Source organism: Patagioenas fasciata, chromosome 18, assembly GCF_037038585.1.
Source record: "Patagioenas fasciata isolate bPatFas1 chromosome 18, bPatFas1.hap1, whole genome shotgun sequence".
Classification (NCBI taxonomy): Eukaryota; Metazoa; Chordata; class Aves; order Columbiformes; family Columbidae; genus Patagioenas; species Patagioenas fasciata.
The window spans coordinates 6735852-6747219 of NC_092537.1; the positions used below are offsets into that span (position 1 = coordinate 6735852).

General features: G+C 55.6%; 1 protein-coding gene across 5 annotated transcripts; it reads right to left on the reverse strand.

Annotated features, from left to right (window-relative positions):
* Positions 1 to 73: 73 nt before the first annotated feature.
* FBF1 (Fas binding factor 1) lies at positions 74 to 11314 on the reverse strand. 5 transcript variants are annotated; one of them, XM_071816482.1, is made up of 25 exons: positions 11216 to 11314; positions 10901 to 11019; positions 10548 to 10575; positions 9814 to 9855; positions 9411 to 9501; positions 9102 to 9153; positions 8732 to 8764; positions 8451 to 8595; positions 8075 to 8188; positions 7098 to 7218; positions 6740 to 6873; positions 6229 to 6319; positions 5664 to 6113; positions 5328 to 5422; positions 4796 to 4854; positions 4260 to 4394; positions 3981 to 4081; positions 3538 to 3711; positions 2931 to 3038; positions 2567 to 2682; positions 2169 to 2287; positions 1475 to 1642; positions 1108 to 1291; positions 629 to 780; positions 74 to 379 (listed from the first exon to the last, which is right to left on the reverse strand). In XM_071816482.1, exons 3-25 carry the CDS (start codon positions 10570 to 10572, stop codon positions 272 to 274), a joined length of 2817 nt encoding a protein of 938 aa, XP_071672583.1. In that variant the 5' UTR covers positions 10573 to 10575; positions 10901 to 11019; positions 11216 to 11314; the 3' UTR covers positions 74 to 271. The 5 variants fall into 5 exon arrangements, with proteins under 5 accessions (XP_071672583.1, XP_065708397.1, XP_065708396.1 ...); XM_065852325.2 differs by having other exon boundaries at positions 8075 to 8173; positions 10901 to 11314; XM_065852324.2 differs by having other exon boundaries at positions 5664 to 6110; positions 10901 to 11314.
* Positions 11315 to 11368: the final 54 nt, after the last annotated feature.

Genomic DNA, 11368 nt, shown 5'->3' on the forward strand with positions numbered 1-11368 from the left:
GATGTCTGTGTTAAGACTGGGGAGGGGGGTAAGAGGAGGTCAAAAGGAGACACAGGAAGCCATAAAACAAAGATACAATTCAAAGGAAACAGGAATTGTTTACTTATAAGAACTTGAAAGACAAATAGAAAGATAAAACTTGACTAATATACAGAGTAACAAACTATGAAATTTGACAAGAACTAGCACTATATTTACAACTTCCAGTGAACATTATACATTATCATATACACATTATACGTTATCATTATACACAAACATACATACAAAATCATAGCCCCGAGAATGACAGACACGACGTTAGTGAAGATGAAGTGTTATATGGGGCTTTCTTCACGGACTTGAGGAATAATTTCTCATTCTCCAACGAATATTTCTCCTGAGAAGAGAGGAAGGAAGGATGGGATGAATACCAGAAAGTGCCACAGAAAGGGGGTTGTCAAGCTGCGAGCATCCACCTCTCCTTCCTTCTGGTGTCACTCCTCTGGGTGCTCTGTGGTCTCTGCAAGCCCAGCCCAGCCGTGGTCTCGGGAGACCCCTGGCTCTCAGGCCCCCGTCAGGTTCACCCAGCCCAGCTCCCCCCAGCTGCTCCACAGCCTTTTCCAGCCCCGCTCTCCCCCTGCCTCACCTTCTGGATGTGGAACCTCAGCGTCTGCACTTGGGCACTGAGTAGGGCACGGTCGGCCACGGCCATGACCTCCCCAATGTCCCGGAACCTGTGGCGAGGCGGCGTCTCGACGAGAGGTGGAACGTCTGGAACAGGAGCCCAAGGTGCCACTGCTGTTAGAGGAACAGCAGATGCAGACACCAGCGTATCCCTTGTTCTACTGCCTGTGTGTCTCCACAGTGGGGTCCTCCCCAGCCTCCCAGGGCAAACGGGCTTTAACCCACCTGCTTCTCCCCTCCTGACCCCTCCAGCCACTGCCCTGGCTCAGAGAGCTCTGCTGAGCTCCTGCAGAGGATGAGGAGGCCAACTCACACCTGAGGTTTACACACGGGGGCACTAAACCACCCACCAGGAACATCCCAAGCCTCCTGAGAAGTGTGTACAAGTGCAGCTGCCCCCCGGCACATCCCTTCCCACCCATACCACACAGGAAAGCTCACCCATGGCACTGGAGGGGCCATTGCTCAGAGCACCGAGGTCCTGGGCTGAGGGGACACTTCCCTGGTGGAGTCGCTGCTGCTGCTGCTGTTGTTTCAGCTGCTCCAAGTTCTGCAGCATGTCCTGCAGCCTGGCCTGGTGCTCTGACTCTATCCTGTGTGCCTCCACGATCTTCTGGGCCAAGAGCTGCAAAGCAGAACGGCTGAGGAAGTTGGGGACAGGGATCCTTGCTGCCCTGGGATGGGGCTCCTCTCTGTGTCCCTTTATTCCCCTCCCAGGACAGGACCGGGATTCATGAAGGGTGTGAAACCCCATCTGTGCTGCCAGCCTGTGCATGGCTGCCAAATGCAGCGGAGATGTTCTGCTTACCTTTTCCACCTCTTCCTCCTGCAGCTCCACACGCAGCGCAGCGTCGTTCACCTTCTCCTTCTCCATCCGCAGCTCCTTCCAGGCCTCGTCCAGCCTCTCCCGGTCCTTCCCTAGCTGCTCCTCCTTGGCTTTTAGTTCCTGGCTGCAGATCTTCAGCTCCGCCCGCTCCTAGGATGGGGCACGGGGGAAACCGATGCATCACCTGCCCTGTCCCAGACACCATCTCAGACTTCCCAAGGGATGGGAGAGCCCTGCCCCTGCTGAGCTCCTCATGGGTGCCAGTTCAGTTGCAAAGCCACAGCATCAGGTGCTCCAGCAGTGCCCTCGCCCACCCACGTGTGGGGACTGGGGCTGGTAGAGCTGGAACTGGACACACACACACAAACATTCCTTCCCCAGAAAGGACGGAGCCCCTCACCGTGTTGCACACCCTGAAACATAGAATCACGGAATCATTTTGGTTGCACACCCTAAAACATAGAATCATAGAATCATTTAGGTTGGAAGAGGCCCTCAAAATCAAGTCAAATCATTAAGTCAACACTGTTACTGAACCATATCCCTCAGAACCTCATCTACGTGTCTGGGACAGACGTCATTCACGGGCTCCAGGCCAGGGACCCCCGTGGGTCAGACAAGCACCCCAGACCCAGCCAGGAGCCTGGTCCGGGCACAGAACACAGTGTGGGCTCACCTGCTCCATCAGCCGAGTCTGCTCCTCCAGTTTTGCCTCCGTTTTGGCCGCCAGCTCCTGCAGTCGCATCTGCTCCTCCTCCATGTCCTTCTGCTGCTGTGACAGCCTGTCCTGGAGCACTGGGGAGAGGCAGCAGCAACTGGGAAAACCCCTCTGGCCACACCATATTCACAGAAAAGCTGCACAGATTTGTGTTCATCACCTTCTGCACATCCCCACAACATCAGTTCATAAGGGGGAGACCCCAAGATGTCCATGACCAAGGCAGGCAGAGCTTTGCCAGCCTGGGCTCCCAGCCTCTGCCTGACTCAGAGCCCAACTGTCTCCCTGTTTCCCCGAGTGTCCTCAGCCCCAGCAGGGACGCTGCAGCCACTCTGGCACAGAGCAATGGCACTTACTCCTGAGCTGCTTGTCCCACTGCTGTGCCTTCGTGGCCAGCTCCTGGGAGGCAGAGTGGTGTGTGGCCTCCACCTTGCAGTCCAGGTCGTGCAGGTCCATGTCGCCATTCAGAGACCTGCAGAGAGGAGCGAGGGCAGGGTCAACCCTGTGGGACATACTTTGTGTCATCAAGATGGAGAGGGGGATGTCTGGTGGGCCATAGGCTGGGCAGCCCTGCCCCAAACCTCTCGGGGTGACAGCAGAGCAGTAGGAAGACGTAGCTGCTGCTTAGGGGAGCCTGCAGGTAGCAGGGAGACAGGGGTGGCTCCTGTGGTCCACGGCTAGTTGCCTGTAGGACAAGGACCAACACGGGGCCATCAGTACCTGGTGTGAGAAATGGCACTGGTCACCACATCCATCTCCTGCTCCTTCAGCCACTTCAAGTGCTGGATGTGCTCCTCGTAGTCCTTCCGTAGCTTCTGGACAGATGCCCTGCGGGACACAGGGAAGGAGCCCACCATGGGCGGTTACAAACTGGTGCTCCCCACGATGAGCACTGTGGTCATGGGGCAGAGAACCAGGTCCCAGTTGCTGAGCTGGCAGGATGGTCTGTCCCATTGACATCGCACATCTGGGACAGACCACATCTAGGGGTTATGGGCTTCTCTACCAGAAAGGGATTTCTCCTTGTCCCAAACTATGTGGACATGAGAGACTCGCTGACCTGAATAAAAGGGATTTGGTGGAGGGAAAACAGGCGGTTTAGCATCTTTCAAAATACAAGGCATTCACTCTGGAATGACGTCTCCAGCCGCATCTCCCTGTGTCCACCTACAAAGCAAATCCCCACTGCAAATGCTACCCAGTTGCCCCAGCTCAGCACCTCTGGACTCCGATTTCTCCTTTCACCATGGCCCCAAACCGTTCCCTGGTTCCTTTGCTGAGCCTGGTGGTACTGGCCCCACGCACGTGCAGCTCGTGCCGCTCTCACCTCTGCATCTCCCGCAGCTGCTCCAGGTCCAACCGGTGCTGCTCCAGCAGCTCTGCCCGCTCCTGCTCCGCGTCCTGCCTCTGTTGCTCCATCTGAGCCAGCAGCTGCTCCTTCTGCCACCGCAACATGTCCTCCCGCTGCCTGTGGGTCTCCTCCTGCACCTTCATCAAGGTCCTGCCCAGAGCCCACAAAGGGTCACGGCACAGAAGTCACACTCTGCACCCAAAGGGCACATAGGGATTTAGAAGCAGATTGGTGGTGTTTTGTGTGTGGAGAAACTGAGGCAGGGGTTGCTTCACTCTCCGCAGCCCTGAACCCTCAGCTGCTGCCCAGTGCCATGCCCTGGTTGGGGACATGCTGGCAATGGGACTGACCCCTGCTCCTTGTCACCCAGGGGACAGCGTTGGTGAGAACGGAGGGGAGCACAGGCCAGAGCCCGGTACCTGTGGGTGCTCTTCAGGAGATCCAGGTCCTCCTGGTGCTGCCTCTGGACACTCTCCAGTAACAGTTTCTGCTCTTCCTGCAGCATCTCCAGCATCTGGACCTGCCGGGCATCCGGGGAGAAGGTCATTGTGCTGCTCTGGGGACAGAAACCCTGGGCATCTCTGGACAGGGAGGTTCCTCCTCTCTCTGATCACCCTGATGCTGTTTGGAGCAGACATGGCCCCTTCTCCGCCCCCCAGGTCACGCATGTTCCCCATCCAGCAGGCGCTGGGGCTCACCTTGCCCTCCAGCTCCGCCACATGGGCCTTGACACTGAGCAGCTCTGCCCGACAGCCTGATGACTCCTCACAAAGCTGGGCTGCAGGAGCCCCCAGCCTCTTCTCGGGCAGCACATCCAGGGCTGGGGCCTCTGCCTGTGGGGATGGAGAGAGACACAGGCCCGCTGGGCTCTTTCTTGTCTGGGGACAGACACAAGGACAAGACCACAAGTCCTCTGGGAGCTTTTGCTGTCTCATTGATATTATAGATATATTTCTGGGAACTCCATACATGCTGCTCGGGCAGTGCAGCATTGTAAATGCACATGGTTTCCAAAGCACCCATAGCACTTTGGCCTGATAAATACAACTTGTGGTACCTTGGGGGTCTCCAAACACTTTGCATCTATTAACACGGCTCCCAGAGAAGCAAAGTGCAGCCCATCCTTCCTCCTGCTCAGGGAGCATGGACAGTCAGATCCATCAAGTTGGCAGTGAAGGGCTGACGATCACCCCCCGATCCTGCCCCTCTTGGGGCTCAGGCCTAGTAGACCCACCTGAGTGAGTGGGGCAGTGCCTGGTATCTCCTTCTCTCCTGGCAATGAAGGCATGGGCGCTGAAAATTGAACAAATCTGTGATTCAGACACGGCAATGGGAATCATCTCCATCACCCAAGGAGGAGGCTGGGGTCCCTAAGCCGCTCTCAGTGCTGTCTGAGCCGGTGTCCAGCCTCAGCCCAGGGCAGGACAGGGCTCCCAGCACACAGCACTGGTGGGACAAGTGTGGGGGCAGCAAGAGGGAAGGGGGAGAGAGAAGGGACAACAGGAACTGACAGCCACCCATTGCTCAGCCAGAACAAGTCCATTGCAGCCCCCTTAAGCGCCAAAGGCAGCAGGGTGGAGATCAGCAGAACAGGGATGGGGGATCCTGCAGCTCACAGCTCACTGTTACAATGGCCGGGAAGAACCTGGGCAGCTCCCACATCGCCAAGGGCAATTCTGCAGCTCCTGCCTTTTTGGTTTTTTTGCAGGGAAAGGGGACCCTCTCTGCAACCCGCTGCCCAAATTGCACAACCACACAGAACGCACCCATGGTGCTGGCATCTCCAGAAGGATCCTCCTTTGCAGTAGCCGACGGGCTCACCGAGGCAGGTTTCACTGTGCTGAGCCAGGGTACCAGCCCCCTGCGTGGGCACAGAGACACAAGTGACTCACAGCAGTGTCACAGCTCTGGGAGAGGTCACAAACATTGTGCTTGGCATTGTTTTAAGTTTAAAGCCTTCCCTCCCAGTTACACAGGTCCCAGACCAAAGTGATGGCTGCTGCCGACCAGCCCTCCCTGTTCCCCATCTTACACCCGCAGCTGCTCTCTGCAGGACCTCTCTCTCTCCATGGAGGATGCCCCACAGGGGAAGGAGGTCTCACCTGGAGCCACCTGTGCTCGCTGCGGTGCCCTGTGGCGCAGCTGCGGGCTGTGCTGCAGCTGGGGAGGCGGCTGTCTGGCTGAGGGGAGAGCGGGGACACGGCCCTTCCCCTGCAGCCTCCAGAGGCTCAGTCTCTCTCTCCTCGGCCTTGGCTTGTGCTCGTGCTCTCTTGCGAGCCAAGGCAGCCATCAGCCAGTCCTCCTGCTCCTCTGGGCCGGTTTTAGCCGCTGCCTCCTCTGCGGCCGGGAGCTGCGTGGCAGAGCTGGGGGAAATGCCCACCGTGCTGCTCTTCACGGGGGACGGTAGCTCCGAGTCAAAAATAACTTCATCTTTTAAGCCCAGCCAGTCGGCTCCAGACCCTCTGCGACGCACAGGGCTCTGGCTGGCTGGAGGGAATGGTTTGGAGCGGGGTTCTGCCTTTGGTTCAGCCATGTTCTCGGCTCTGAACCTGCTGAAGGAGAAGCAGTTGCACCCCTTCCCTGCCAGGGGACGCAGGGACCTGCCTGCTCCACTGCAGGGACAGCAGGGTGGTGGCTGGAGGTACAGACACACACGCAGCACCGTACCTCACCGACTGCCTCCTTGATGGCCTGGAGCCCATCGAGGGCTGGTATTCTCCAAAAATGAGATCTTCCTTGTCCCAACGCTCTTCTTTCTCTGTACAGACAAGCAGCCTTGAGTCAGCACCCAGAGAAGCAGTCACTGCAAAGACACCAGCCCTCCCCTCCTCCTCCTGCCCTGCAACCCCCACAGGGATCGCTGCTTCTGGGAAAACACAGCTGGAAACATCTTCCTCAGAAACCTGCGAGCAACGTCTCTCCCCAGCGTGGCTGGGAAATGCATCTTTGTTGGGAATTAGCCCACAATGACAGATGCTCCCAGGCTGCCTCAAGTGGAGAGTACAAGACTTCAGCACGAACCACCTTCCCCCCACTGCTGACTGAGAGCCCATTAACCACCCTGTTCACCCCGACAGAAAGGGGTTTTCTCCTGTATAGGCATTAGAAATAAATCTCGCTATCCCAGGCCAACGCTGTCACCTCTGCAAGCCTTCCCAACATCCCTGGCTGTGCTCACCTGGCTGCTTTTGGGACTTTTCATCCTGTTTGAAGTCTCTGCTCTCTCCTGTGTTCGGCTCTTCCAAGACTTTGGTCGCGGAGCCTCCTCCAAACAACTCATCCAGCTTGGGGCACACTGGCCGGAGCTCCTCTCTGTGGGGACACGGTGGCAGATTGATTCTCCCAGAGGCAGAGCTGTTCCTCCTCGCTCAGCCTGGCCAGGCTGCTCTGGCTCTTCTCTGACAAACCAGCTGCTCTTGGCCCTTGCCGGGACCCAGAGGCAGAGGCTCCAGCATCCCCCCGCCCAGCACGGTGGCACCAGCTCAACACGCAGCCCACCCCCTGCGTTACTGCCACCGCCTCCTCATTGCCCTTACTCTTTCTTGCCGCTGCCAAATCCCAGTGCTTCCAGCATGTCGTCATCGTCATCAACTTCAAACATGAGATCCTTCCTCCGCTGGGCCGGGGCCATTGTGCGCAGGGGTGTCTGGGGTGGCTCTGTGGATGGGATCGCACGTGGCAAGAGGTTTGAGAGGGGCTTTTCTTTTTTTTAAACAAGAGATCAAAGCAGCCCTGCCTGCGCTTATCTCTCAGGATGATTTACAAAGTCATTTTTAAATAACTCTTTTCAGTGACCTAATCTCACAGCAAGTGACAAAGTGACAACGCGCCACTGCCTGCTCTGTGGCTGATAATCCACTGATGGGACATTGCTGGGGGGCACTGACACAGGGGTTTCCAGCTCTGGCCAACACCAGGAGCTTTTTTAGCTTTACAAGTTTCCAATCAGATGATTCCTGTCCCCCTCACCCAAAGCCCCTGCTCCACCAATGCACCTTAGTCCTTGCACAAACCCATCAGCTGCTACTTGTGCCCAGAATGGATTTATCAGGGTGCAAAGCGATTTTAGGGGACTGCCAGACCCATGAGCATCCCTGCTGCAGGAACAAGAGGGCTGAGTGCCTGGAACAGAGCCACAGTGCAGCTGGATCCCTCCCAGGGTGCCCAAGCTGGGCTTTAGCGTGGTCCGGGGATGCTACAGCCTGACCCTGAAAACTCGTTCTCATTTGGCAACGTGCAGAACAGGCTGGGTGAGGTTCAAGGTAAGATCTGAGCCTCCATTCCCAGAAAGGAAAGGCCAGTTCCATGATCTGTGGCACACTGGAAATATTGAGCATTTAGTGAGCTGTGTCACAATTAACCATGTTATCAAGTTGTTCTATAAATGACCACACCAGTTCATAAGAAATGGAACTAGGTGGCTTTTGATTTAATCAGTTTGGATCTCACACAAACTAAGCCAGTCTACTGATCCATTTAATACAGAGAGGATGCAACGAGTAACCCCGCTTACCTTTCCCTTTGCTCTCTTCTGGTTTTCTATCACAGCTACTTTTACTGCTGGTTGGAGCTGCCTTCTTGGGACCATCCTGCTCCTTATCAGATAAAAGATCTGCCAAAGGATCAGCTAGATTCGAGAATTACCCCGTAGGGGCAGGAAAGAACAATAATAATAAAACCAAACAAAATCAATGTTATTTAGAAATAGAGTTCTGCAATAAGCCAAGCACTATCCCTCATCGTGTGTACACTCTGTGTCTGGGACAGCCCCAGAAAGGACCAGGAAATGGATTTTAGGGAACAAAGCCACTTTTTGTTCCCTACCCAGGACAAAATCAGCCCCTGCTTGTTTGCAAGCAGGCTGCAAAATAGCAGAATCTCCTTATTACCTTTCCCAGCAGTTGGCAGCTTCCCTGTGGTTTTCTCTGCTCCCCTCGAGGAGTCACTTATCCCAGAACCTTTCATGGGGGTCTTCCATGGCCCAGAACCAGGTTTTGGTATTCCCAGGATTTCAGCGTCCAAGTCATCCATGTCCTGGAAAGCAAGAGGACAAGGACGGGCACAGGGTGAGCATGGCGAATGCCTCAGTGCTGCTTCTCCCTTGGGAGGCTGGTGCTGGGCACTGTGGCTGCAGCACACAGTGGGGAGATGGGGGGATTTCTGTACCTACCCCCAGGCTCTGCACATCCGACGTACTGGATCCCTGCATGCCAGGGAGGGGAGAGATCAGACAGAGGAGCAGACTTTGGAAACTCCTCACCCCTTGCTCCAGCCCCTGCTTTTCCTCATTGTATGCACCCAGGAAGGCTGGGCTGCAGCAGCATTTGCCCCCTGGCTTTGCTCTGTCTCCTCCTGGGTACCTGGGAGCCCTTTTTCCACCATCCACCCGCTCCCCTCTCCTGTCTTCCCCACCACACAGGGATGCCTCTTCAGCCAAACTTCTCCCTTCATCTCTGGTATCCCACTGCTCACTGGGATGGGGTGACACAGGGGTCCCAGCCCTCAGGACATCCAGGCTCTCTCCCCAACTCTGGGCTCACCTCTGCAGCTTCGACAGCGAGCCTGCTGTAGAAATCATCTTCTAGGACGGACCTGTGATACAAGCCCAACATTAGCAGTGCCACGTGCGAGCTTGCGAGCACACCAGAGCAACCAGATCACAGCACACAGAAAATGAGGCTCAAATAACACCAGGATAAAAGATGGTAGTGCCAGGACTGCTGTGGTTAAGCAATAAATGGTTTTAAGGGATATTTATGGAAGATGTAGAGGGCTGGAGGCACCCCACTTTCCTGGAAAGCTTCAGAGAGATCTCAAAGTGGGAGAAGTTGTTCCTGAAAGGGACTCACTTCTTGCTGGTCTGCACGCTGGGGTTCCAGGCTCTCCCACCGCTGCTGCCGGCTGCCTGGGAAGCTCTGGTAGATTTGACACTGGGTTCATCTGAAAACAAGACAGAGAGAAATTAGGATGATGGACAAAGGCATAGTCCTGGCCTAGGCGCTCCAAGGGGGGATTTGCTGGGTTCTCATGGACCACAGAGACTTTTAATCAGAGACAAACTTTACTTTGCGTCCCCAGATCAACGGCCAACCTATTCCATGGCCTCTGGCTTTGGGAACCCAGCTCTCCCCTCTGCTCTCTGCTTCATCCCCCTCACAACTGGAGCCCCTCGCACCAGCAGCTCCTGCTCCCAGGAAGGGAGGACCAGGACAAGGATGCTGGCACCTCAGCTGCAAAGAAGGTTTGCTTTACCTTCAGATCCCAGGAGGTCGTCGAGGATGTCATCAATGGAGCCTGAAACAAGACAAATTAAAGGTGCTGAGGTAGGGGAGCTCATCGAGCTGGTGTAGAAAAGCTCCCAATGTCAATAAGGCTTGCTCTTCTGAGATCCCCCAGGAACAAGATTTGGTCTCAAGCATCAGCAATGAAATGCCTGCCATGTCTTCTAGAGAGAGCTGCCAGGGACAGGACTTGATCTTGTATTTTATGATGTAAAACTGGCTTTGCTGAGGGAGAAACAAGATTTCTGTATCAAGCGAGCCAGCTGCTTTCCCTTCAGGTAGTTGCTGGCCACAAGCAGCACCTGATCTGTGAATTCTCACCTGACAGTATCTCAGAGCCCCTAAGCAACCCCAAATGAACTGCTTCAGTATCAGGGGCTGTAAGTCTTCTAAGCAACCAATTAGGGAGCAGGGGAGGGGAAGAACTGAAATAAATGCATATATTCTCCCCTGGATTTAGGAAAGCCCCCAAGAAAGGAATACAAGAGCCCAAGAAGCAAATCCCTTTGATTAGAGAGGCTGGTGAATGTCTTTGGGTCAGGAATGACACGATGCCCTGAGCTGCACCTTTCACACAAGCATGGTGACCATTTGGGTAGTTAGGGCTGCCACCTCATCCCAGTGTCCCTCCTCCTCTGTCCCAGGCATTCCCAGCAGATCCAAGCATGGATAGACAGCAAAAGGAAAGCACACCACTGTACGTACCTCTTAAACTTTTCTTGGCTTGCATAGCCTGTGGAGAAAGACAAATTCCCTCATTAGAAAACAGAGCGAGTCTGAGCTGGACGTTCTCAGCACACTCAAGCCAGAGGCAGGTTTCTCCAGAGAACTCCAGCAGCACCAGTGACGCCCTCATCCCACCCGCACTGCTTGGGAAATGGCAGCTGGAAGTCCGGGGGAGCAGAGAGATGTGACCCCTTCAGTGACACCAGGGAGCTCAGTCCCTCTGCCAGCCGGGCAGGAGCCCCCAGCCCTCGGGACGGCTCCTGCCTCCCACTGAGGTTCCAGAGCATCACACGGGGATTTCCCCGGCCTGCCTGAGCACCCATCACACTCACCACCGCACAACTCCAGCTGTCCCCTACTCCTCTGAGTCCGGTTACAGATTGTAACGATCTGCACCACCACGTTGTAGGGCGATCGAGCACTGTTGGTCACGTCCGCACCAACGTACTACCTGCAGGGAGAGGAGGATTTTCCCAATTTGCTGTTACAAAACCGTCCATTTCATGCCCGGGGCCCCTCTGCAGTCCCCCCGGCTCCTCCCAGACTCTCGAAAGAAAGCTCAATCTGAGTCTTAAAAACAACCCTCTGTTCCCTAAAACTCCCTTGCACCCCTGCAGCAGTTTGCATGAGGAACGACGCCCCCGCACCAAGGAACCGCTCTGCAAAATCCCCCCAGAAGGAGCAAGTGCCACCGGCAGCAACCCCGGCCCACGGCAACCCGGGCACATCACCCGGTCCTTCCCTTCCCGCCCGGTCCTTTTCTTTCCTTCCCTTCCTGCCCGGTCCTTCCTTTCCCCCTG

Coding starts and splice junctions, on each gene's coding strand:
- FBF1 (XM_071816482.1), bottom strand. CDS start 10,572: ATGCAAGCCAAGAAAAGTTTAAGAG. Junction 9,502..9,813: donor CGACCTCCTGGGATCTGAAG/GTAAAGCAAACC, acceptor TCTTGTTTTCAG/ATGAACCCAGTGTCAAATCT. Junction 6,114..6,228: donor TCAAGGAGGCAGTCGGTGAG/GTACGGTGCTGC, acceptor CTTCTCCTTCAG/CAGGTTCAGAGCCGAGAACA.